General features: G+C 41.4%; 2 protein-coding genes across 4 annotated transcripts in view; one reads left to right on the plus strand and one right to left on the minus strand.

Annotated features, from left to right (window-relative positions):
- Positions 1-3,218: 3,218 nt before the first annotated feature.
- Positions 3,219-10,710, minus strand: CRIPT (CXXC repeat containing interactor of PDZ3 domain). Its single transcript, XM_004582787.3, has 5 exons — positions 10,576-10,710; positions 9,576-9,641; positions 8,850-8,904; positions 4,448-4,551; positions 3,219-4,074 (listed from the first exon to the last, which is right to left on the minus strand). The coding sequence occupies exons 1-5, from the start codon at positions 10,589-10,591 to the stop codon at positions 4,010-4,012; spliced, it is 306 nt and encodes a 101-aa protein (XP_004582844.1). The 5' UTR covers positions 10,592-10,710; the 3' UTR covers positions 3,219-4,009.
- A 98-nt stretch (positions 10,711-10,808) lies between these two features.
- Positions 10,809-26,164, plus strand: part of PIGF (phosphatidylinositol glycan anchor biosynthesis class F) — a 34,514-nt gene continuing 19,158 nt past the window's right edge. For 2 of the 3 annotated variants that reach the window (XM_004582785.3, XM_058667989.1), the window contains exons 1-4: positions 10,809-10,930; positions 12,423-12,669; positions 14,448-14,539; positions 15,766-15,882. In XM_004582785.3, the coding sequence (XP_004582842.2) occupies positions 12,442-12,669; positions 14,448-14,539; positions 15,766-15,882 (437 nt within the window). In that variant the 5' untranslated portion in view covers positions 10,809-10,930; positions 12,423-12,441. Of the gene's footprint in view, positions 10,931-12,422; positions 12,670-14,447; positions 14,540-15,765; positions 15,883-20,151; positions 20,221-26,164 lie in introns of all 3 variants that reach the window. The other variant, XM_058667988.1, reaches the window with a different exon arrangement.

Here is a 26,164-nt window from a genome sequence, read left to right on the forward strand (position 1 = left end):
CTACAAATGCAAATCTCTTAGCATGATAGGGGATTACTAAAGAAAGGGCATTGTTGCCATCTGGTGGAGACACCTGTTGGTACCACATCTAAGTCAGACTCAGCATGAAGTCCCTTATGTACGGCCTTTGCATTTGCTCCTCACTTTGTTGCTGAGTCCAGCCACATCTTCTATCAGGTCTTTCAAATCTGTCCTCTGACTTCTGTAATTCCAGTACTATATGGTATTAGGAGTTTGCATGCTTTTTCCCTGAAATCATTGCTGTATTTAGAATTTTATTCATTTGAAAGGCAGAGTGGCAGGGAAGGATCACACGCATACATACACACCTATACACATTTGCACACGGGGGTGTGGAAGCGGAGAGCTGCCATCTGCTAGTCTATTCTGAACATCTGCAACCACTGGGGCTGGGCCAGGCCAAAGCCAGGAAACCAATACTCTGTTTAGTTTCCCTGATGCGCAGCAGGAACTCAAGCCCTTGGGCCACCCTTGGCTGCCTTCCTGAGTGCGTGAGCAGGAAGAGGGTGAGAAGCAAAGCCAATGGTACTGACACCCCTGTGTGGGCATCACAAGCAGCAGTGTAGCCCACTGTGCCATGAGACCTGGCCCTAAAACCACCGCTTTGATCTCATCTCTTTTCTCTCAACAGCTTTTCCTGTACTTACTATCACATCTATTTTGATAATTTTACATTATTTCCATGGGTTGTATATCAAGTTGTTGCTTATGCACAAAAACTTTGGAACCAGTAATAGCCATCTAACTAGGGTGAAAACAATTGAGAGGTCCAATCAATGTTTATGGAATTAGAAAAAGTGTCTAGCGTCATTTGCTCATTCAGTAAATTTATGTGGGGAGTAGCACAAAGCACCGGAGTCCCCAAGCTTTGTTTCATGAACTGACAGATGGAATGCACATGTGTAACTCTCTGGCGGGCTCACTCAGGAGTTTTTACTTTTAATTACAAAAGGTACACGTACCCAATGTTAACAAAGATTCACAGCTCTGCTAGCAGTAGTTACCATGAGGTTGGGAGCCAACGTTTTCACTGTGGAAGAAGCACTCGAAAAACTCAAAATGTTTTGTGTTGGAAAGTGCAGAAGACAAAGATTCCCAGGGTAAGCTGGAAAGGTCTCCACAACCCAATGCAACATGATTAGATATCAAAATTAAGACTGAAAATACAGGTGGGATAACAGTAACATAAATGAGAAAAAGAGATTTTCTTTACAGCAGAATTCTCCCTAATAAACACAGAATGATAGAACTTGAAAATCGCCAGTTGACAATCACTAGAGTGACAGTTGAGCTCACAAACATCTCTGTGTGCTAAGATAAGTATGTGGAAATTTGTTGAGAAACAGAATATGGTTTCAAGTCTCCACACCAGATGCTTATTCATTTAATTGAAAAAAATAAAAAAAAAACTTTATAGAGAAATTGGGGGGAGCACTGTGGCACTGCTGGCAACGCTGCCAACTGTAATGCCAACATCCTGTATGGACATGGATTTGTGTCCTGGCTGCTCCACTTTGGATGCTAATGCACCTGGGAAAGCAGCAGAGGATAGCCCAAGTGCTTGGGCCACCCATGTGGGAGACCTGGAGGTCTTGACAATAATTGTAATAAATGATCCACAACGGATCTTGTAGCTGAAAAAAAAAATGAGAGCTGAAAACCACATGAAATCAGGATGGAGGCTGTATATTATTATTCCAGCCTTTAATTCCTGGAAACGGTCACTGTGTTTAGGTAAGACAGCTTGTTACAAAGGATACACGTAGCATTCATTACACATAAAAGAGTAGAATGTTTGTAAGAAACTTTGAAATGGGTCAAGAAAAAAGCACATGTTGAGATATGATAACATCAGGGAAACTAAAAGGTCAAAGTATAGAACTGTATATATTTTTTCTTACAGTTTGTAAAACAAAGTTTCATGTAAATGTGTACTCTGATTATATAAAATTATTACGGCACTTCTTGCTACCCCAGATAAAGGAATGCCAAGCTGAAAGCTATTGGGGGGTTGGCGAAAAGACATAAAGGGTTGAGTCTCTCTTTCAACTCTTAGATCAATTCCTGAGGAAAACGATGCTGAAAATGGCAGTGTTTCCCACATGGCTGCACAAACTCCAGCACACAGATGTAATTCTCCTATCACTTTGCTGACATATATTCTAACATATACTAATTTACTTAAGCATTCCATCAGTTGATTCTAATGTTTTAGAAATATAATTTACCACAGTCTATGATTTTGATATAAAACCTCACTTTTGCAATTACTTTGATAAAAGTTATGGTTGATCTTAATTCTGCCACCTTGTTTGTTTTTATATCCCTTCCTTGCAAAAGCATTTGATTTTTGTCTTGGGGTTTTCCTTCCCATCTAGTAACTACTTCTTCCCAAATCTGGACAACCGCACCATGTAGAGAACGTAAAGAGGTACGGTAGTTGGTATTCTGAGGTGTAGGGACAGAAGCCATGCTGGCAGCACCCGAGTTGGACTAGCAATCCCTTCTTGGAAGGTGGCTACTCGAGGTACCATGTGGGTTGTGCAAGGCCAGATGCCAGCTGATCCCTGAAAAACCCATTTTTCTCCTCACTGAACCCCATTTTGATGGATCTGGGGCACTCACTGACTGGATCCAATCATGTGTTTCTTGAGCGGGATTTTAGTTGAAAATCTCAAACTGATTAAAATGTAAAAGGATAGCTCTTGTCTGCCTCCATCCTGCACTGGAACGCCCAGCCCCGGCCCCTCACTAGCTTCCCCCAGCACAGGCCCTGGAGGCAGAGCTGATGGATTCCTGACACCTAAGGACCAGACTATATTCCCAGTTCCTAGGCTGAGACCACAGCTGTTCTGGGTTTTGTGGGCATCTAAGCAGTGAGCAAGTGGATGAGAGTGATCTGTTTTTTTCCCTCTCAATGTTTTAAAAAATGAAAAATAATTTTAAAAAGTCACTATTTGAAACATATGGAAAATAAAAACTTACATACTTTTTGTGGCTATTTTAAGACAAATAGAAAACAGAACCTACACCACGTATATGGTCACATCTACAGTAGATCTTACAGTGATAGGTATTTCTATGCATTTACTCATAGGAAATAGGAGCCTCCCTACCTCTGCGGTCCCCCATAGTAGGTTGTAGGATTGAAAAGCCGAAATCCTGAGTCTCTTAAAGTAGCATAAACAAAAAAGGAGTTGGGATGTTTGCTTTGTTTTATTTATTTCTTTGGGGCCGGGGAGAGACTTAAAAAAAACAAGTTCGCTTTTGCTTCAGAGTTTCCCTAGGAGTGGAGAATTCATTTTCATGACACATCAACATGGATGCGCAGTTTTCGTGACAGTCTGAGTTCAGAGTCTTCTGTGCAGTATGTGTTTCTGAAATCCAGCATGTGCATATTCAATTGGACATAAAGGTGTTCTTTCTTTTCTTGTTCACTGATAGAAGACACTGCAACTCTGGCTTTAATAACACATTTCTTTTACAAAGTTCTTGTCTTTGATTTGGTTCAGAACTAAATTTCTAAGGAAGCACTTGGCAATAATCGCCTCAAGCATTTAAATATCCTATGAAACCGCAATTAATGAAGTGGCTGCTGACTCGAAGAAATATGAAGGAGGGAAGAATTAAAAGTCTGAATGTTAAGTTCAGAGCAAAGTATCAAGAAGCTCCACCTCCCTTTGATAACATCTATGGGTAGAGGGAGGGCATGGATTCCATGAATAATGTTACATAAGCAGCACACACAGGCCTGGGAGGGTCTGTTCTCTGCAACTTTGTCACCGATTCTAGTTCAAAACAAGGCTCTCAGGCTGCTGCTCAGTACTACTGAGTTAAAGCCTGAATATCAATCAACTTCCTTGGTTTAAAGTAAATTATTTATTTTAAAACATGTTATTTTGTAAGCTGAACATCTGAACATCCTGTTTTCCCTCGAAAACTCAAATAAGAAAGTAAAATTACAAAGTCAGAAGCTTCATCAACCGAGCTAGACGGATGTTTGCTTGTAGTTTTTGGTATCTAAAACCTTTTTTCCACACATTGCACAGATGCCTGAAATAAAATAAGACATATGAGCAAACAAATCATAATACCAACTGTTTGGTTTATTCAAGTAAACTCTGACGCTTAAGACACCAGAAAGAGAAAACACATTTAACTGTGAACATATTTTAACTTCTATTTTGTCTTATAACAAAAATGAATTTGGTGAGGAAACCTCAAAAAGTTTGTGGAAAGTATATATTATGTCAAAAAAGGAATGACTGGATTTCAAATTTTTTGGTATCAAAATACATACATTTTCCAGAAACTGTTTGACGCAGCCTTGAGGAATTATTAAAGGCTATTCATTTTTTGTTACCCAAATCATTAGTAAATAAAGTCGTTTGTATATGAATAGAATATGGCGTTAAAAGAGACTTACCCTTTTTGTAGGCACAGCCCTGGCAGTAATGAGAGCCTGGCTGGTGCACAGAACTTTTACAAATTCTGCAGGTGGAGAATTTATTCTTTCCATATGGATCAAACCTAGAATTTTTTTTTAAAGAAAAGCATATGCTGTAATAGAAATATTCCCAAGTACCCTAACATAAGCAATGCTCAGATTAATCCATTCTTGCTATTGCCATGCCCTCTGTCAAACTATACTGCCTCATCTGCCTGAAGAGTGTCTAAAAGGCACCTCCCACTCCTGCTCTCTGGAAGTTGTATGCTTACGAAGAAACTGTACTTATTGCCAGTCCTGTTCCTATCAGTCCTATGTGCTGTTCTGTTTGTGTGATACAAACATTACAGAAACTTTTGAAAGATAAGGGCAACAGTGACGGATTCCATGTAAGCTAAGCGACTGCTGAAGGATGACTGGGTAAGTGCTGGATCATCCCAACCACTATTGAATTACAAATATGTAAGACAACCATTCAAAACTGGGGCAAAGTCACAAGTGGAAGGAGTCCACACTGTCTCAGCTTTTTTTTAAAGATAACAAAATATATGAACACCAGTTATGATTTGTGAAGGAAAATGCCAAAGAACTTGTCAGCAGGCTCATACCAGACCTTTTCTCAATACCAAATGACCAATGATTAAATCGGTATGTGTCTTAATTTAAAATAAAATAAAGGATATGTATTTTTTAAAGATTGCCTGTTTCAATTATATTCGTTTAATTGTCTCAAACACTTTGGGTCAACAGGTTTCTACTATGTGAAAATGCCATCTTACAGTGTCTGCAGTGCAAAGTAATTCCAAAACATTTCTCCTGAAATTGGCAGCAGCTCTCTGATTTAAAACTGCAAAGTGACTTTCAGTAATATCCTCACACTGAATTACCCACACCTGGTGTTTTCTGTTATATAGTACAACAGCCTGCTTGCAAAGGGCTAATTTTCCAAACCCAAAAGAGAATCATTTTATTCCTGTAAAAAACAAAACAAAACAAAACAAAAAAACAGAAATACAAGTCTTCCTTTCAATAAACTCAACTTGTTTAGTCCTGTAGGTATGGAGACTACTTTTTCTAAAAAAGCATACTTTACTATCCTAAAATGAATGGTTCAATCACAAAAATGTTGCAGTTAATTGGCAGAGCTTTTTCTTTGTTAAAGTAATAATGATGCAGGTTGTACACATCACGGGTTCAATGCACTACAGCTGTATACTTTCCAAAGCAAGATGCTTAGAGCACTCCAAAATCCTAGCAACTTTCTAATGATACCTGAGCATGTTTGAAAACAAAAGGAGCTAGAAATATATAAACCACTAATCTGTTCCAATAACGTCTTAATAAAAAACCAAATCATCATGACTGTCTGTCAACAATATATGCTGTGACACCGCACTGAAGAGTTAGTCCACTATGTTTTATGAACATTATTTAATAAGCACCTATGATGTGAAAAGCAGTGGAAGTGTTATTTTTATATTAAGTCTTTGGGACGATGTCACAAAATAGGTACAGTACATCCGGCACATATACTGAGTACCAACTACATGCCAGAGATGAACATGGAACACAACACCACTACTTTCCTCAACCTGATGTTCTAGTGAGGCAAGACAATTTAAAACAACGAGCTATTCGGACAGTGGCAGGTGTTAGAGACAATTTAAGCAGGGTATGTGGCAGAGAGGAGGAGGAGAGCAGAGGAGGCTAGTCTGATGCTAGCTCGGAGGCCCCTCTGAGGAGGTGACATTCCAGTTGACACCAACGTTAATAAGAAGGAACCAGATCCGTAAGTTCTGAGGGATGCACCCCGGGAAGCAGCAGCATGTACAAACCTCTCCAGAGGTAGCAGGCTTAGCAAACCAAGTGAAGACTAAATGAAGAATGAGGACAAGTGTGGTCAACAGGGAGTCAGGGGGTGACAGGTCTTATCATGGAAAGCCCTGTAAGCAGGGCTTTCCAACTAATGGGAGGGGGCTTAGCTTTGGTTCCATGTTAAAAAAAAAAAAACAGCAACAAACAAAATGGGGTTTTAAGCAAAGAAATCACATACAATGACCTTTTTAAGGTACTAGTCTGGAGACTGCAAGGCAATTGTACAAAACCAGACAAGCAGGGAGTCAGAAAAGTATTTACGTAATGAATAATGGGTGTGGGGCTGGCATGGTGGTGTGGCAAGCATCCCTTACATGCAACAGTTTGTGTCCTAGCTGCTTTAGTTCCAATCTAGTTCCTTGCTGATGGCCTAGAAAAAGTATCACAAGATGGCCCAAGTGTTTGGCCCTCTGTCACTCATGTGGGAGACCAGATGAAGCTCCTAGCTTCAGCCTGGCCCAGTGTTGGCCAATGTGACTATCTCAGGATTCAACTGGCAGATGAAAGACCCTTCTCTCTGTAATGTTGGGATCCATGCAGTAGGTGTGAATAACACGAAAGTGTGAAGAGAACTGCTCCCCTGCTTGGCAGGGCCCAGGGGAGCTTCCAGCTGTTTGGCAGGGCCCAGCGTATTTCTCTCTGACCACCTTGACACAGTTTCACCCCCTTTTGCATGGACACTCAACCACCCCACTAAGAACTTTGTAATCTATTGAGGCACTGTTCGCCCCAGAGATGGCTTTTGCAACCAACACGAGCTAGAGAGTTAATGTTATTGATAATGTCTTGGTGAATGGGCCTTTAACTGCACACAGGAGTACAATTAAACCCATGCTGTTTCTGGACACCTTATTGTGTGCCTACCCATTGCCATGAAATCTGGCTCAGATATATAGCATGCCTTCTGGGAAATGGCTTGATAAGAACTTTACAAACTAATGGAAGTAATGGGAGTATGGGCTGAAACTGCTATGACAAAAAATATAGCTACTGTGACCCTAAAGGCTATCCTGTTACTGTGACCCTAAGGGCTGAGCTTGCAGGTCTAATGGCCAACTAATGCCAATGACCCCAATCCCCATAAACCAAGGCCCCAGCCTTACTAACCCATAGATAATTCAAGGTAGGATCTGGTTGTCACAGGCAGCGCCAAGGTTAGAGCCCAGACCTGAGGAAAGCAGGCGGGGGCTGGCAAGCTGAGATAAGCAAGGAATGCCTAATCCTTCCTCACTCACCTCTCAAGCTGTTGTAAATTGTGGCCCCCTTGAAGCTAAGTCAAACTGCCCCTAAAGAAAACTTTGTAATTGTACTGCTTGGGGCCGCACTCTGCAGTCGGTCTGCAACACCATGACGTAAAAGGTCTGTGCAAGAGCTTGTGACTGCTTCTGTATAAACAAAGCGGACAGCTTTCTCGCGTGGTCCATGATGATCTTGGAATTGTAGTGGTCTGTTTCTTCTCTCTACGCCTATTTCACGCACCCTTCTCGAGCTCCGAACTCAGCTGGAGCTGGACTCCTGCACTGTAACTCTTTCAAAATAATTAACTAAATCTTAAGAGAGAGGGAGGGTGAGATAACTAGTTTGGAATAACATAATAGCAGAGGATTCAAGTAACGTTTTGGAGATAGTTTCAAAGAACTTACTGATAGGTCTGGGAAGTGAGGAAAGGGAACAATCAGTGAGGAATCCTAGCTTTCAGGCTTGAATGCCTAGAGTGGACAGTAGTGCTAGCTACTGTGAAGAGATGGTAAAGATATCAACTAAGGTTACTCAATTAACCATGAGACATACACCTGGAGTGCAGAGAGGTCAGAACTGGACACACCTTTGAGAGTTGTGAACACATAGTTTGAATTCAAATCAGAAAGACTAAAGCCACTTTTGAAGACTTTATAAGTGTACAAGAAAAAAAAGTTGAGTAAGGGTTGAGACAGCTGAATGAAAAGGAATAGCCAGTGAAGTGCCCAAGAAGCCAGGGGAATAGAGTGGTCACAGGTAAGAGAAGCGCAGGGAAGTGGCCATCTGTTTTAAAGGTCATCCATGATCTGGACAAAAGCAGTTTCAGGCGTGATGGGGGATGAAATGACAGCAGAGGCTGAAGGAAAGAATGTGGCTTAAGGACACTGACGGCGTGTATGGATAAGGCTTTTGAAAACACTGCTGTGAAGGGAAGCAAGGAATTAGGGTGGGCAACTGGAAGGTTTTCTGGATGTTTTTACTTTTACCTATTGGAAAGACAAAGAGATGAGTGTGAGGGCAGATGGAATGGAGGGAGAGACAGAAACAAAGACATCGGCCATCTGCTAGTTCACGTTTTCTGGTGAAATTATCAATGCAGAGGTCTGACATCTTCATGGGCTGACACAGTGCGGAGAATCAGTGTTCCCTGGCAGGCTGTAACAGACAAGTCGCACACTTATGTTGCTTCATCACAACAAAGTGGTGACCACCAGGTTCTCCAGTGAGTGGACAGTGACATGACTGCCCTACAGAAACTCTTACCCACCTTGCTTTTTTTGAAGTCAAAGCTTTATTTTCATTCAGCTTTCTTCCTCCGCTTTCTGTATCAAAATATGTAAGTTATTCATAGACATTTAATAGCTAGTCATCCATTGCAAAGTTCATTCATTGACTTTCTACCCTTAGAAGAGCTTATGCCAAGCATTTTAAAACTCTCATGAAATAGCTCTGTTTTTCAGATGTCATTTAGAAAATATTACGGAGACAATAAAAGTATGTGCAAAATACAGTGACTCAACCACCAGGCAGTACTTTAGGAAGGAGTCCACGTTTACTCTACCCAGTATAAAACCCATGAGCCATCACTTCAGGAGCACAGACATGGAGTCCAGTGAAACTTCCATTTTCTTTCCTTTGAAAACACACTTCACTAATGGAGGAGAAAAACAGTTCAAGTGATTTTTTTTTTTCCCAAGATAATAAAAACAAAGGGAGGAAAGGGGAAATTAAATACACACACTCTAAGGTGTGGCATAGTTATCACTTGAAAATGTTGAATCAGTTTGCTGTCTCCTGCTTAAATCACATTAGAAACCTATCACGTAACAGAAAACTAGATGGAAGATATTAAATCCCAGGGGTCCTAGTATGTTCTTTATTGGTAAGATGCCTCAAAAACATGACATCTCACTTCACAAATCAACGTAAAAGGCAAAGGATGATTCACAGGTTGTATTTCATTCCATTTCTATTTTCCAAAAGAAAAGAATACCTGTAGTATTCCTTGCACCATCCTTCCACGTATCCGGAGTGATAACAGTACCAAGTTTCTTTTCACCTGTTAAAATAGTAAAAGGGGAATCAATTTACACAACATGCTCAAGCTACACAATGTGATCAAAATCATATTACAGTGGCAGCCTGTTAGTGCCGGGCTAGAGGCTAGCAGACTGATTCAAGGTTTAAGAAAATCTTTTATTTGTTTGAAATGCAGGGGGCAGGGCAGCGGACCAGACTTGCACCTGAAGGCTCCGACCCAGGCACTCTAACAGGGGATGCAAGTGTTCCAAGTGACAAACACAAATTACAGACAAGGCCCGAGATACAGATTAAAGAGCTGTTCCTAAGAGGCATTTGATACAAAGCTATTTAATTCAGACTTAAACACACATAAGTCCAAACAACACTTTATGTACAAGGAGTTGAGTGAGTTAAAGGCAGCCAATGTCAGAAAGCCGCATGCATCTTTTCTGAAGTGATAGGTAAGTTCCAAATGTGGCCATGATGGCATTGCACGACTCCGTGAAGACGCTAAACTCCACCTTTTACATGGACGGATTTCATGGCGTGTGAATTGCATCTTAAGTGATGTTTCTCAAAGCTTTAAGCTAAGATTACAACGGGGTACGGGATCGTATCTACAGAGAGAAGCATCTGGGCCACTCTGCTGTCACTCTTGGCGAGACACATCAGAGAGGACCAGAGTAGCGTCTAATGCAACTTCGCATTTGGCATTGCTTGGACATTGCCCTTAATTCTCAAAAAAAAAAAAAAAAAAAAAGGAACCCCCCCATGGGTTATGCCATACTCTCATTTTTTACATAGGAAACCTGGGACTGAGAGATACCCCCTGACTAAATCGAACCACACCCGCCTTGGGGTGAGGGTGGGAGAGGGTGTCATGGAGGACCGCGGAGCACACAGGCTAGAACCGCAGACCCGTGCGGAAAGGAACAGCCCTCCTCGTCCCGCAGAAGCCGCCCTGGACTCACATTTCTCGCACACCATCTTCCCGCTGACCACTCTCCCTCTCCGGTGGAGACGCCACAGCCACCACGAAACATCAACACTGCCGCCTGCGAAGACGGTCCCTTCCGGGTTGCGTCACTCCACTTCCGGCTGCGAAACCTCCGTTCCAGCCAATCCTACGCCTGGGGCGCCGCGGGAGGACTGAAAGCCAGCGGGTAGGCGGGACTGCCTCGTTGACCCGCCCCCTCCCTCTGCCATTGGCTGTGCGGCGATGAGTCTCTGCCCACGCACCTGCGCCTGCGCCAGAGTCGGGGCAGCCGGTCACGCCTGATGGTGGGAGGCTGAACGACCCCTTCCCTTCGCGGGCGGGAGCGTTAGGTAAGCCCCGCCGGCTGCGCTCGCCTCGGGGACGGGAATGCTAGCCGCCTCCACCGTCTTCCCGAGTGGCCGCTAGCTTGCGGCGTGCCTGCGGCCGGCGCACCCCTGGCGGGCCTCCTGGCCGGCGTGCACCAAGGGCTGCACTGATGGACCGGTCCTCCTCCTCAGCCGCGTTCCTATTGCCCCTTGTCCCTCACTCTGACAGCGCCGCTCGGCGCGGTCCCGGCCGGCTGAGGGCCAGGGTCGGGCGGTAGGTGGGGTGCAGGTGTAGTCCGCGGCCCTTGCCGAGGCTGCGCTGGGAGCGCTCGCAGGTGTGTTGTGCTCCCGGGGGGCCGGGCGGGGGGCGCGCCTGGCAGGTGTCCCCGTGGGCACGCGGGGCCCGACGCGGGGCTGCGTTCCCCACACTTCACCTGCCCGGCTTCCTTCTGTGAGGAAGCGCAGGAGCGCGGGTTCTGCCCCCTGGAATTGCGGGTGGCCCCGAGAAAGGCACTAGAGGGCGAGGGGTCTGTTGAGAGAATGGATTTATGATGTCCTTGCCCGACCGACCCCCAAGCAGCTCAGAGTCTGCGAAACTTTCTCTTTGTCCCTTCCCGGCATACCTGTTTCTCTTCCGGATACCTCGCGTGCTCCTGACTTACTTTTCTCGTCAGTGAAATACTTGCCTTTGAAAATGACCGTGTGAATCAAATAAGAGATTTTGGTCTTTGACACTGGTGAGCTCCATCCTTCCCTACCCACCTGTGGTTTTTAGAAAGTTTCTGTTTTGTGGAATGTAGCACGTTGATTATTACTTAGTAGTCCTAACATTGCCGATAAAATATATTCATCTTCTCTTTGGTTACTGATGTGTTTAGAGACAAAGTTTTTTCTTCCTTCACGTTCTACTTTTGATTGGAATCCAGCTCTTGTAACAGATACAGTCATTTTGGAATTTCTGGAGTCTTGGGATCCCTTGGTTTAGCATAATGCCCTGAATTCTCTGGATTGCAGAGGCTGCCATTGAATTATTCAGGTGTGTCCTTGATCTCACTTGGCATCCACTGTGAAGTACTATGTTAGCAAAGGAGGGAGAGGAAAGAGAACAATTTAGCTAAAAGAATATTCATGAGGTTTCTAGAATGCATAGGTTACATTTTCAACAGAGGCAGATCATTTAATCCATGCAGTTGATTTTATCTTTGATCTTCACCAAAAAAGCCAAATAAATGACTTAGTTGTCCCTAATCTGTGACTCCTGGCACAAATAAGTCACAAATACTGAAGAAATTAGTCAAGGGGTCTTTCTGAGTCTGACATGTTTGTAAAAAAGATAAGGTAAAAAAGAATGTTAAATTGTCACAGGCATTTACGTGCATTGCATCTTCCAGTGTTTTGAAATAATCCATTATCCTCAGTAAATTGGCTTTTGTTTGTGGTTGGTTTTGGATGTTGAAACGTGGAGGATGGGGAAAGTGGCACTGTTGCCTGAGGTTGTCTCCTTGTTTTTCCTTAGACAAACCCAGGAGAGCACCATGAAAGATACTGATATCAGGAGGCTACTCTATGCCCATCTTTTGTGCATATTTTTCATTATCCTGAGCACTTTCGTTCCATCATTCTTCTTGGAGAATTTCTCTGTATTGAAAACGCACTTGACCTGGTTGTGCATCTGTTCTGTGTTGGTGACCGTTGTCAATCTAGTGCTGTATTTAGTCGTGAAACCAAATACATCCTCTAAAAGAAGTTCGTCATCACCCAAGGTAAGGCCTACTACTTCCTTTTTAAAATGGAACACCTTTCTTTTAAAAGTCAGAGTTACAGAGAGAGGGAGTGACAGAGAGGGGAGTGTTTGCACCTGTTGGAAGGTGCCCCAGAGGGGCTCAGCAGTCAGTGTTGGGCCCTGTTGAACTCAGGACTTGTTTCTGGTTCTTCCAGTTGGGTGGCAGGGACCACAGACAGCCGGACCATCTTCTGCTGCTTTTCCCAGGCCGTTGTCTGGGAGTTGGATCTGAAGCTGAGCAGCTGAGACCCAAAGGGGTGCTCGTGTGGGACGCTGGTGTCGTAGGGGGTTGCGCTACGTGCTGTACCACATTAGGATCCTGATAACTAGTTTGGGGATGGCACCAGTGTTTCTTTCTTTTGTTTTTTAAAGATTTATTTATTTTTATTACAAAGTCAGATATACAGAGAGGAGGAGAGACAGAGAGGAAGATCTTCCGTCCAATGATTCACTCCCCATGTGACTGCAATGGCTGGTGCTGTGCCGACCCGAAACCGGGAACCACGAACCTCCTCTGGGTCTCCCACGCGGGTACAGAGTCCCAAAGCTTTGGGCCGTCCTCGACTGCTTTCTCAGGCCACAAGCAGGGAGCTGGATGGGAAGTGGAGCTGCCGGGATTAGAACCGGCGCCCATATGTGCGTTCAAGGCAAGGACTTTAGCCACTAGGCCACGCCGCCGGGCCCAGCACCAGTGTTTCTTTAAAAAAAAAGTATATGAGTCAAGTTCCTAAGTTTTATTTTTTTCTAGTCAGTAAATTTGCATGCTGGAAAACTACCCACAGTAGTTATTAGTTTCTTGCCATGCATGAGCTGTGGAATTAGAACTGCTTCACGGGTAGCACAGCATTGTGCACTTGTGCAGTGTTTATTGCATGCCACCATGGAAGATTACATGTGGCAGGCTGTCTTTAATCCTTCCTTTATAAGACACAGCAGTTTGTTTTCATTTATCTTTGCATTTTTGAAGGACACTTAATGAGTTTGTCAGTAATTGCAAAATCAGTCTCTGAGGTAATTGGTGTTTTGAACAAGGCTGTTTTTTGGGAATAGTCACTGTAGTATAATACTTGCTTCTTCCGTGAACCAAGTCTTCACTTAACATTCTTTAGCACTCTGTGTGAATGCTCTGTCAGGTCATCAGAACCTGGTGCTGCGTTGGGCTAGGGAACACTCCACACACATGGTTTCCAAGGAGTGCTTCCTGAGCTCAGAATCTAGTAGGTACATAAGCTTATTTGTCGATGTCCAGGTCTTTTCTCTCTCCTGTGGCTCAGAATAACTTGGATGTGATGTAAAGGTTTTTAAAAAAGAGTTTATTGATGTACTTTTTCCAAGAATTTTGTTTGAAAATAATTTTTATAAGTCATTATATCCTGGAGGAAATTACTATGTGAGGTTTCATTACATAGTAATCATTGTGATGTATTTGTGGGGTTTTCTGTATCCTAGAACTCTGTTATCAATGACTGTTTCCTAAGTGTTGATTAACAGTGTAACTCAGTCCACACCCTGGACACAGAAATCTCGGTTGGCTTCAGTGCTATGGGCGAGTGTGGAGTACGGGAGAGTATACGTGTAACCCTGACCTTGGAGTGTGCTTACAGCCTGTGAGAGGGCACAGGACACGTGATCTGACTGGAAGGAACATTCAGCTGTGTCCTCCTGGAGGGGAATATGTTGTATTTGTAGATAAGATTGAAGAACCGGTTGTTCTGTAGACCTTCTCTTGAGTTTTCAAATTATTCATCTCTCTTTCAGGTAACCAGGTTTCTGAAATGCTGCATCTACTTTCTTATGTCTTGCTTCTCCTTTCATATAATTTTTGTGCTATATGGAGCACCGCTCATAGAGTAAGTTTGAATCTTCCTACACATTTACATTTTATAGCACTCACTAAACATTGGGCTGACATTTGTGAAATTAGAGAAAAATTCTAATGTGTTTAATGACTCAAGTAAGGATAACAACATCATTGTCCTTTGTTAGCACCAGTGTTATTTTCAGAAACAGTGGACTAGCTTAATTTACTAAATGCTATGATTGCCTGGCCTTCTTTTAATGTTGCTTGTCAGAAGCAGGGAGAGGAGATGCTGCAGCGCACCAGTTAACGTGCAGCCGGTAGGGAACTGACTATAGTGCCGTGAAAGTTGCGATTCACATTTCAGTTCTTGGTAAATGTGACTCTGAAGTTCCTGAAAATGTTTTTGTTTTGTTTTTTAAGAAGAGTCGATAGATTTTTGTAGGTTTGTGTACTTTATAAGTCAGAGTTTGTAGTTTAAGTGTAAAATCTAACTCAATACTTTTTCCAGATGGTTTAATTTCAAACCGGTTGAAACCAAGTTCACAGTTGTTTTTTGTAATGTCTGTTATGGATTGGCGAATTTCAGTGTAGCAGGGATCAGTTGTCACATGAAATGAGTGATGATAGATATATATATACAACTCTGGCTACCACATATGTACCTATATCTGTACATGGTTGTATGAAGACACATAAAATGGAGAGGGTAAAATGGAGAGGGGACTTTCTAGACAGGGGAGGACAAACCCTGGTCTAGGAAGTGGTAGCGTCCGTCTGATCTTATGGTAGAATGCGTGTCTGGGATGATAGCTCTCAGATGTCTGGTCTTGCAACCAGCAGCATCGCCTTTGGTCAGAATGCACAATCTCAAGCCTCAGTCAGAAACTTGGTAGGTGGGACTTCTGGATCTTTAATCTTGCTCTCCTGGTGGTTCCAAATAAGTTAAACTTGAACCACTGGCTGTAGAGAAAGTTCAAGGACTTTAGTGAAAAAGTTAATGTCTAGAAATGGGATTTCTTACAATAAAAATCTCAGAATGGATCTTTTGGTTTTTAATACTTCTGAAATCAATAATTAAAGGCCAACGATTTGCCAGGTTGTTTTTCAGGGCTTTCATTTTGATATTGAAATGCCTGATAGTCATTTGGGGGGGAATGATATCATCTTCCAAAAAAGTATAAGAAAATATTTTCATATTAAATGTATAGCTAAGATTACATATGTATATATGGCTGTACCTCTGTGAAAAATTAATAGCAGTTTTTCTCTTTGTAGGTTGGTGTTGGAAACATTTTTGTTTGCAGTGATTTTGTCTACCTTTACCACTCTGCCTTGTTTATGTTTGTTGGGACCAAATCTCAAAGCATGGCTAAGAGTTTTCAGTAGAAATGGGTAAGTTCTAATTTTATATTTTAGTGATGTTTGAAATTAAAAAATAATAAAAATAATGTTTTTTTTTTTTTTTTCTCTCTTTGGGACAATAGGTTGATTTTTTTTTCCATGAGTGTTTCTAAGCATAGTGTAGTTCTTTTTCTTTTTTTTAATATTTATTTTATTTTTATTACAAAGTCAGATATACCGAGAGGAGGAGAGACAGAGAGGAAGTAGAGCTGCCGGGATTAGAACCAGCAGCCATATGGGATCAAGGCAAGGACCTTAGCCACTAGGCTACGCTGTGGAGCCCAGCATAGTGTAGTTCTTAAAAGAGCAGGTAGGCTTCGGAGAGCCCTACCTTAAGGGAGACCCAGGCAGGCAGAACTATAGGCCCTTTCCCTCACTTCAGCAGGATGAGCTCTGCTTTTTCTTTTTTGTATGGTAGAATTCTATTTAGCCTCTTGTTGGAGAAAAGATTTCTACTACCAAAAGAAGGCTTTGAAAACCATTGCTCTGGAATAAGGCACCGTGATCAGTTGTCACAAATGAAATTGCTTACACATATTTTAAAATGTAGAAATGGAGTCCATAATACAAAATTATTTTGTATAGCAACAATTTCATATTCAGCTTTTTTGTGTGTGTGGTGACACACACAGTACAAGTGTTAGAGGATTTTATTTCCAAATAGCTATATATGTTTTCAGCATAGTTAATTAAAAATGTTACCGTCTTTGTAAATTAATCTTTGAAAATATGTATTATTTGATGTCTTTTATTTCTTAAATATTTATTTTACTTATTAGAAAGGCAGAATGACAGGGAAAGAGGGAGAGATCTTCCATCTACTGATTTATTTCCCAATTAACCATAAGAGCTGAGGCTGGGCCAGGCCAAAGCCAGGAGCCAGAATGAATGAATGAGTTTGTTTGTTTGTTTATTTGTTTGTTTGTTTGTTTCTTTCTTTCTTTCTTTCTCATAGCTGATCAGGATCGAAAGGATCGAGGTGAGGGATAAATGGGTGAAATCATTATTTCCAAATTTGCTGTTTTCTTCTTCTTGTTTCTGGGGGAAGGGGAGATATAAAGGGGAAAGTCACATCCGGCTTCCCACATGTCCCAGTACCCAGGAATGGGAGACAGCCACACGATACCCACCCCCGGTCCCAGTGTGTGCATGTTCTGAGGGTTCTGCCCAAGTGGTTTGAATAGTTCTGAAATGTTATCAGTTTCACTGATCCAAGGATGATGCAACCTTCCCAGTGTCCATTGGCTGACATGGTCAATCCCAAGCCTCCATTAATCCAGGTTTTTGCTGCCATCATTTGGCTGGGGGGCTCGTCCAATTTGTTCTGTTCTCATTCTTCTGCTATGGTACCAAATGGGCTGCCGTATTCTCCCTGCACATCAGGGTCTGTGTCCATTGCTCCACCTTTTTCACTGAGGAGGGCATATTCTTGCAGGGGAGTCCAAGACCTGTGCCAAGCAACCCAAGGTGGCAGAATTCTGAGTCTCCCACAGAGGCCAAAATGGTTGGGCCATTTTCCATTGCTTTCCCAAGGGCATTAGCCGGGAGCTGGATCTGAAGCAGGCCAGCTGGGGCTCCAGCTAATCTTCTGATATGGGATGCTGCTGTCCAGGTGGCAGTTTAATCCTCTGTGCCACAGTGCAGGGAAATTATAGACAGTAGCTGTGATGTCTATAATTTTGTTCTATTTACCAATCAGCAGAGATTTCTGGAAGATTTATTCTTTGCACCATGTTATGCTGAGTTCTGTATGGATTCTGAAATATTAGGAAGATTTCTTTGCCTGAGTATCTTGCGTGTTCAAGGATAAGGAGGGACATAAGCAAAAAAACCAGGAAACTAAAATTGTGTAAACCCACTGCAAGTATTGTAGGAACCCAGAGTCCTAGGGGACCATCTGAAGTGCGACAGAGGAGGGCAATGACCAGCATAGATGTGTATTTTCTCAGTGACACTAAGAAGAAAGAGAAAAGACTTTATATGTCAGGGGCATGAATGAAGGCATAGAAACCAACATGAATGTGGTATTTTTGAGTAATTGGGAGAAGCACAACCCATGGAGAGCGGAGGAGACATGCTGGTCAGCTTGGCTTCATGAATAACAATACACCTTTTGAGATTAATAGTTCATTCTTTTATGAACCATCTACTATTCGTGAAGTCTCTAGAAAACAGAAGTGTAACAACCAAAAGCTTTTTTCCCACATTGTTAGCATAGTATCCCAGATGGAATTAATTTCTTCTACATTTAGTTAGAAATAGTTAAACAGTGAAAACTTGTAAAAATACTTTTATTGGAATTGTTGATTTCTCCAGCTTTGAATTCTGTGTCTAATACTAATGATATATTTGTGGGAGACATTGCAAGAATACATGACTTTAATCTGGTGTTCCCAGAAATCATGGTGCTATTCAAAATTGGGCAGTAAAAGCCACAGAGCCCAGGGAGAGAGATGGGATTAGGGCATTGCAAAGGCCTCTGCAGTGACACTGGAGGATGGGGTGAGGACTTAGAAAAAGTGATAGCATGGTTTTACACGTGTTAAAAGGTAAGGAATATATATGCGTTTTAGTAACTGTAACTCTTTGTTTGGAGAAGACTTTCAGTTTGGTTTTGGAAGTAGATGTGGGGAGGTTTGCCCACATCTAATAAGTAATAAGTTGAATATCCCTTGTACAAGTTTAAGATTTCAGAGTTTGCAGTAGTTTCCTATGTATAATGAGGTTTAAGCATGAAGCTTGTTTATATGTCATATATACCTTATATACATAGCCTGAAGGCAATTTTATGTAATACTTTTGATAATTTTTATACACGGAACAGAATTTCATGGTATAGAATTGTTCATTGGTGGCATCATGTTAGTTCTAAAATGGTTGCAGATTTCAGAGCATTTGAAATTTTGTATTTTTGGATTAGGGATGCCCAACCTGTATTATTAAGTGGCACAAAATGATAATTGGAGATTTGACCAAAAGATAGGCGGCATAAATATTCTCACAGGCTTGACTGTCTAAGTTCCTTTTGCTAGAATGTAAGTTACTAATGTTTTAACATTAAAAAATATTAAATATTAAAACTGAAGAGAAATAAACTGTCCCTAATTGCTCAGAATATTTTATCATAAGTCTTGCTTACTAGTTGGTAAAAATTTTTTTTCGCTTATTGCATAGTTTGCTGTTTGAATCTTCTGAGATTTGATGAGTAAATCCTTTGCATTTTGTTCTCATATCTTCAGCACTTTATCTCTTTTCAGAAGGCTCTGTAACTAAAGTGAGATGGAAAATTATAGGAAAGAAGATTCGATGTTTTAGTTAGCAGATTCATAACATCAGTAAGTTTGGTAAGAGGTAGTGGAAACGGCTTGGAGAAGAAAGCAGCATCAGTGTTAACAGTACAAAGTGTAACATGGTCAGACTCTGTGAAGGGCTGTTAGTGATAAAGTTGGCTCTCCATATATGTGAACTCCACAGCTTATTCAACCACTAGAGACCACAATGTTTTAAAAAATGGCATCTGCACTAAAAATGTGCATGTTTTTCCTTATAATTTTTAAATAATAAAGTGTAACTATTTACAATGGATTAGGTATTATAAGTAGTCTAAAGATGATTTAAACTGTACAGGAAATATGCATAGGCTACGTGCAAAAACTACATCATTTTATATAAAGCATTTGAACATCATGGACTGGGGCATCTGCAGGGGGTCCTGAAATCCTTCCATTCCGTGCCAAGGGACAGCTCTGTCTATAAAAATGACAACTGCACATCTGACAATCCTAGAATATTACCCAGGAGGTGCACATACTTGCATACCTGCAAAAATGTATATAAGACTATACGTTTCAGCCTTAGTACAAAGGTTGTGTTAGATACAGAAGGAGAGAGAGGTCTTCCATTCACCGGTCCATTTCCCAGATGGCCACAATGGCTGGAGCTGAGATCGCAACGGCCAGAGCGGAGCACGCCTGAGGCCAGGAGCTTCTTCTGGGTCTCTAGCGTGGTCTCAGGAGCCCAAACACTGTCAGCCTTCCTCTGCTGCTTTCCCAAGCCACAAGCAGGGAGTTAGGTAGGAAGTGGAACAGTCAGGACATGAACCAATGCTGCAGGTTAAGTGTTTAGCATACTGTGCCAAGGTGCCAGCCCCTTAAGTTAAATTTTATAAAGAAAGACTTATTTATTTGAAGAAGTGACAGAAACAACAAGTAAGAGAAGAGAAAGAGATTCCATTTGCTGATTCTGCAGTTGGTCACACAGCCAGGTGAACCATGTTGAAGCCAGGAGCCAAGAACTCCATCCTGGTCTCTCACATGGATGGCAGGAGCCCAGTACGTGGTCATCCTCCGCTGCCTTCCCAGGTACATTAGCTGGGAGCTAGGTTGAAAGTGGAGCAGTTGCAACTCCCATCTGTTGCACATATGGGATACTGGCATCTCAGGTGGTGGCTTATGTTGCTTTACTGTGTGTTGACTCATTAAGTTATGTCATAAGATACTGTGCAGCCGGAAACCCCCCCACACACACACCTGTTACTACTCTCTGCTAAGTAGGAAAAAGCAAGGCAAATGCCGCTATTTATGTAACACATCGGAGGGGGGAATGGATAATGCCCGTGTGTCTTCAGAAGGATTCATCAAACCTTGGTTGTCTCAAGGGGAATCAACAAAGCCAGAAGCCAGGGCGGGGAGAGCTTCCACTGAACACCCCAGCTGTTGTTGCTAAGTGCTTATTAGTCAAAATGGACATTGTGGATTTTGCTGATACATAACTTACTATTTGCTTACTGAAAATTAGGCTTGTATTGAAAAGTTGAAATATCTCTCTAATGCTGCCTAAACTTGATAGACAATGAAGATTATCCTTCTAAGAGTTCCAGGTCAGTTGCTAGCGGACTTCAGCTAAAAATAACCCATTTGTAATGCAAAACAGTAGAATTTGATATTAATGCAAAAATATATTCATACTTTATAAAGCATTGTTGTATATGTCATAGTATTTCTCAGAGCAATCTCGTGAGATCATCCTGTTGCCCTTTTCTAGAGGAAGGTTCTAGAAAGTTGACAAGTTAAATGATTTTCCCAAGCTCTGTAGCCAGTGAGTGGTAGGGCTGGGCTTGAGTCTAGATTATCTGACAGTTTTGAAATTACAGTTCAGGGGCAGCAAATGGATTCTGTTCTTCACTGTATGGGGGCCAAAGGCTCTTGAACATGCTGTCTAGCTTCATGGTTCCACAGATGTAATAATGCGATCAGCAGATGGTGCACTGCCAGTCCTGACTGCAATGTCTCCTTACTTCCTAATCCTCTGGATGACAGCTTGACATGGGGGGAGGGGCAGCTTTTGTGCCTAGTTTAATGTGGGGTTCATTTGATTTTTGCCGTGAAAGGGAAACTCAAGGCTTCATGTTTCTATCATATATGTCTATTAATTCAGTTTTTCAGGAGCTTATAGAGAGCATGTCACATATTGAGTGAGCATGAAAATAGCTAATTTAATGAATTAACTAGCTTAGTGTTAAAGTTGGCCTTCTTAAATGTTCACTTATTCGCAGAAACAGAAAAAAACCTCAAAAACCTCATGATCCTGCAGTGATAATGTGATATAGCCACAGAAATGATTACTCATGTTATATTGAAATAATTTCAAAATATGGTGTAATACTAATATTTCACCAAACTCTAATTTCAAATAATCCAGTTACTTAAGTAGGGTATCTAAAACATATGACCAATACATAATTTTTCTTATTAAGTGATTGAAAAAGGAATTAAAGTTTAATTTGAAGTTCTTGTGGTATAGTTATAATTTATGAAGAATATTTTAAATACTTTAAAATATTGCCAAAAATATTGATTAAGGATATTTGAGCTTTATTTTTGGTGTTCATGCCATGTTTAGGAAATAAAGCGCATTATGGATTTTTGGTAGGTGTTTTAGTTTAAAGCAAACTCTTTTATATTAAAATATGTCTCGGGCCTGGTGTGATGGCTCAGTGCCTAAATCTTTGCCTTGTGTGTGCTGGAATGCCATGGGGGTGCCGGTTCCAGACCCAGCTGCTCCAGTTCTCATCCAGCTCCCTGCTGTGGAGGGTGTCCCAAGGCCTTTGGGACCCTGCACCCACGTGGCATCCCACATGGAAGAAGCTCCTGGCTTCTCACTTTAGATTGGCTCAGCTCTAGCTGTTGTGCCCACTTGAGGAGTGAACCAGCAGATGGAAGATCATTTTTTCTGTCTCTCCTTCTCTCTGTATATCTGTCTTTCCGATAAAAAAGAAAGAAATCTTAATGACTAAATATATCTGATGAAGATTTTCAGTGTGACTGGGCCAACCTTGAATTGACATGACAGTGAATATAGTGTACAGCAATAGAAATGTGTTGCTATTTTTAGCAAAATACTGTATCGATTTTTAATGTATTTGCACATTCATAGACAATGTAATCCTGAGATGATAATCATGCAGGCTGAATACAAAAGCCTTGAGCTTGAGAATGGTGTAGAAGTTACATACTGAAAAGGGTTCAATTTTGGTACTGCTGTGGCTTACTGCACAATTAAATGACACTGTTTTAGCAAACCTTAAAGTAAACCTAAAAGTGTTCCACAAAAACAGAAAGCTGAAGAATGCTATTATAAGGAAATTTGAAGAAAGAAAGATCATTTGGTTTCTTAAAAGATTGTGTCAACATCTAATGACTGTATTTAATGTTAAATATACTACGTTTGTGTTATTTCAGTTTCTTTTTTGCCTTGGTATTATAATTGTGATTATTTTTTTAAGTTTAGTCTTCCTTATAAGGCAAAGAATAATAATTGGACTGCTGTCAGGCTGTTTTTCATTAAAGTTTTCTTTTCGGTTTGTCAGCTTTTTAATGTTACATGAATATGTGAGTTAGACTTCATCACGTTCACTAAACTAAGAACCTGATACAAATGTGTAGTGATTTTGTCCAAGGGAAAATGACCCATTTTGACATATTTGTGTGGATGAACACAACAGGCCTCTTGCCATCTTTGTACTAAAATGGATTTTGTATGGAAAGAATGATTCTGAACTATAGGTTTACAGATTTATTCATATGAAAAATTGGTAATTAAACCTGAATGTGAACACAGAAATGTATTAGTCAAATGGCATTTATTCATTGGGAAAGGGTGTAGTTTTAGAATTCTGTAACATCTCATCACCACTAGGGGGAGCAGTACCATGTCTCTTTTTAGATCTTTTTTGATCCTTTAGATCCTCTTTTCTGATACTTTACAGCTCAGCGATGTAAAGGATCAAATTCTTTTGAACAGTATTTTGATGGCTGTATATCCAGACCACTAGTGTTTATGTTTTGCTTTTTAAAAGATTTATTTACTTTTATTGAAAAGTCAGATTTGCAGAGATGAGGGAAGACAAAGGTCTTCTGTCTGCTGACTCACTTCCAGAGTAGCCGCAATGGCAGAGCTGAGCTGATCTGGAGTCAGAAGCCAGGAGCTTCTAGGTCTCCCACATGAGTGAAGGGTCCCAGTGCTTTGGTTCATCCTCTGCTGCTTTTGCAGACCACAGTCAGGGAGCTGGATGGGAAGTGGCGCAGCCGGGACAGATGGGATCCTGGCACTGAATATTGTACTGGGCGTACCAGTGTTTACTGTGAACTGCCTGTAGGTGCCTGGCACTGTGGCTGACACATTGTGGGCACTAAAATGATCTGTTTATTTCAATTAATGTTTATTTTTTTAAGGTTTATTTATTTATTTGAAGTCAGAGTTAGAAAGAGAGAGATCTGTCCACTGGTTCACTCCCCAAACGACTACAATGTCTGGGCTGAGCCAAACCAAAACTGGGAGCCAAGAGTTTTATCTGGGTCCCCCAGGCAAGTGTGCAGGGGCCCAAACATTTGTAACATCCTCTACTGTTTTTCCCACACCGTTACCAGGGAGCTGGATAGGAAGTGGAGCAGCTGGGACTCAAACCAGTGCCCATATAAAATACTGGTATAGCAGAGGATGGCTTTTTTTGCTGTGCCCCAGCTCTGGCCCCAGTTAATCTTGATCAAATGAATTGTGGTGAAGTCAAATAATTTGTACTTGGAGCTTGTTGTCACAGAAATTGATTTATAACACTAGTCAATTTTCAAGGTTGTTTATAGTAGCACAGCAAGCCATTTATTCTGTTCTCATCCCTATGGACTATATGTTAATGTTTCTCAGTTGTGGAAAAAATTATCCAATAACCATAGAATTTAGGTGACATAGAAACTTACAAAACGGTAATAGATTAATGCCAGTGCTGCCATGAATTAGTTAATAGAAAAGAATTTACCTGTTTTCTTTTTATTCTGAACATTTCTGTCAACTTGCAGTGAAAGGACAGAGATTCTCCAAGGAATAATGGTATTTGCTTGGGAATAGCAGAGTATGACGATGGGGATATGCATTCCGTAGGAAACTGGGCACGTTCAAACAGGTTGAGACAAGGAGGTGTTTTTAAAAGCAAATACAAGGAAGGCTGCATCAATATTATGAAAACAGTGGTCTCTGGCCACAGTGATTGATAGTGAGGATGACATTGGTCTGTGGCCGACAGTTGTTGGGCAGATGTGCTTGTGGACATACTTTTTGCATAAAGTTTCTGTGACCTGTGTTGAACTCCTGGTCCTGGAAATCTTTGCGGTAGTCACTATAAGGCAGTCATGTGTAAGAACCCTTCCTTTGTAACCTCCTGGCTTTGTTCAATTATTCATTTTGGTTAGGGTTGACACAAATGTTCCAACTTGAATCTGACAGCTTTCACATTACAATTGAATGTGTTTGTATGTAATATATGAGGTACATAAATGTGTGTATATATAACTAAGAGGTATTTCCAGATTTCAAATAATTGCAGAAAATAGAATATTAAGGATCTTAATTCTGTCAAAGACACAATGATTACTAACAGATTTTATCTGTTCTATTTTGTTGTACATGTTGCATATCTATTTTTTTCCCATATTCTCATCTAATTGAAAGGGAGAGCAAGAGAGAGAGAAGCAGGGTTGGGGTGGGGGAGAAAAGGACAGAGAGAGAGAGAGAGAGAGAGAGAGGGAGAGAGAGAGAGATCCTCAATCCGCTCATTTACTACAGCATGGCCAAGCCAGGCCAAAGCCAAGCTCTTCCGTCTGAACCTTTCACACGAGTGGCAGGTGCGCACACATGTGAGCCATCATCTGCTACCTCCTAGGATGCAGTAGGAGAAATCTGGATCAAAAAGTACAGTAATCAGGACTCAAACCAGCACTTTGAGGGATGCAGACATCCCGAATGGCAGCTTAATCCACTGTGCCACAGCACTGATTCCCATGTTTGTAATTCTAAAACGAAGTGGTTAGTCACTACTTTAATTCAGTTATTTTTATAAGACAGAGACATGTATCTTCCATCCAGTGATCCACTCACCAAATACCCACCCAAGGTTGTTCTGGGCCAGGTTGAAGCCAGAAACCAGGAACCCAGTCTGGGTCTCCATCAGGGGTGGCAGGGACTAAGCCACCTGAGTCATTACCACTGCCTCCCAGACTGCGCATTAGCCAGAAACTGGAGTCAGAAGTTGGGCCAGAATTTAAGCCGGAGCACTCCAGTAGAGCAAGTGGACATTCCAAGCAGCATCTTTATTATTATTATTATATTATATTTTTTAATTCTTGAAATTTATCATACAATTCTGTATAGTCTGAGATTTACCCCTCAGCCCCGTTTTCCACCCCCAATTGATTTTCCCCACAATGTCACACTCTTCATAAGGAGTTACAGTTTCATCAGTCTGCTATTTAAGTGTGCCCTGACATTTAGGAAAGACAATGTCAGACAGTCCATCATCCCATTGTCTAGGTATATCCAACACTTTCGTTGGGAATACATCTATTGTTTGGAAGGTGCATGTTGCATTGTGTCTTCACTTCTGGATATAGTAGTCTTCATTACTCTACCACTATACATTCCAATTTGCATGATGGATTCCTTATATTAAAGAAAATATATGGTATTTCTCTTGTGATTGTCTTATTTCACTGATAATGGTCTCTCTCTAGTTGGGGCCATCTAGTTGCAAATTGTATAATTTTGTTTTTTTTAATGGCTGAATAATATTCCATGGAGTAGATGTACCACAGTTTCTTTAGCCATGCCTCTTTGGATGGGCATCTGGGTTGTTAACGTGTCTTTGCTATCGTAGATTGTGCCCAAGCAGCATCTTAACTGCTGTGCCACAGGCCTGTGCCAGACAGTGTCTTGTAACTTTTTC

This window comes from Ochotona princeps, chromosome 8 (genome assembly GCF_030435755.1).
Source record: "Ochotona princeps isolate mOchPri1 chromosome 8, mOchPri1.hap1, whole genome shotgun sequence".
In the NCBI taxonomy this organism is placed as follows: domain Eukaryota; kingdom Metazoa; phylum Chordata; class Mammalia; order Lagomorpha; family Ochotonidae; genus Ochotona; species Ochotona princeps.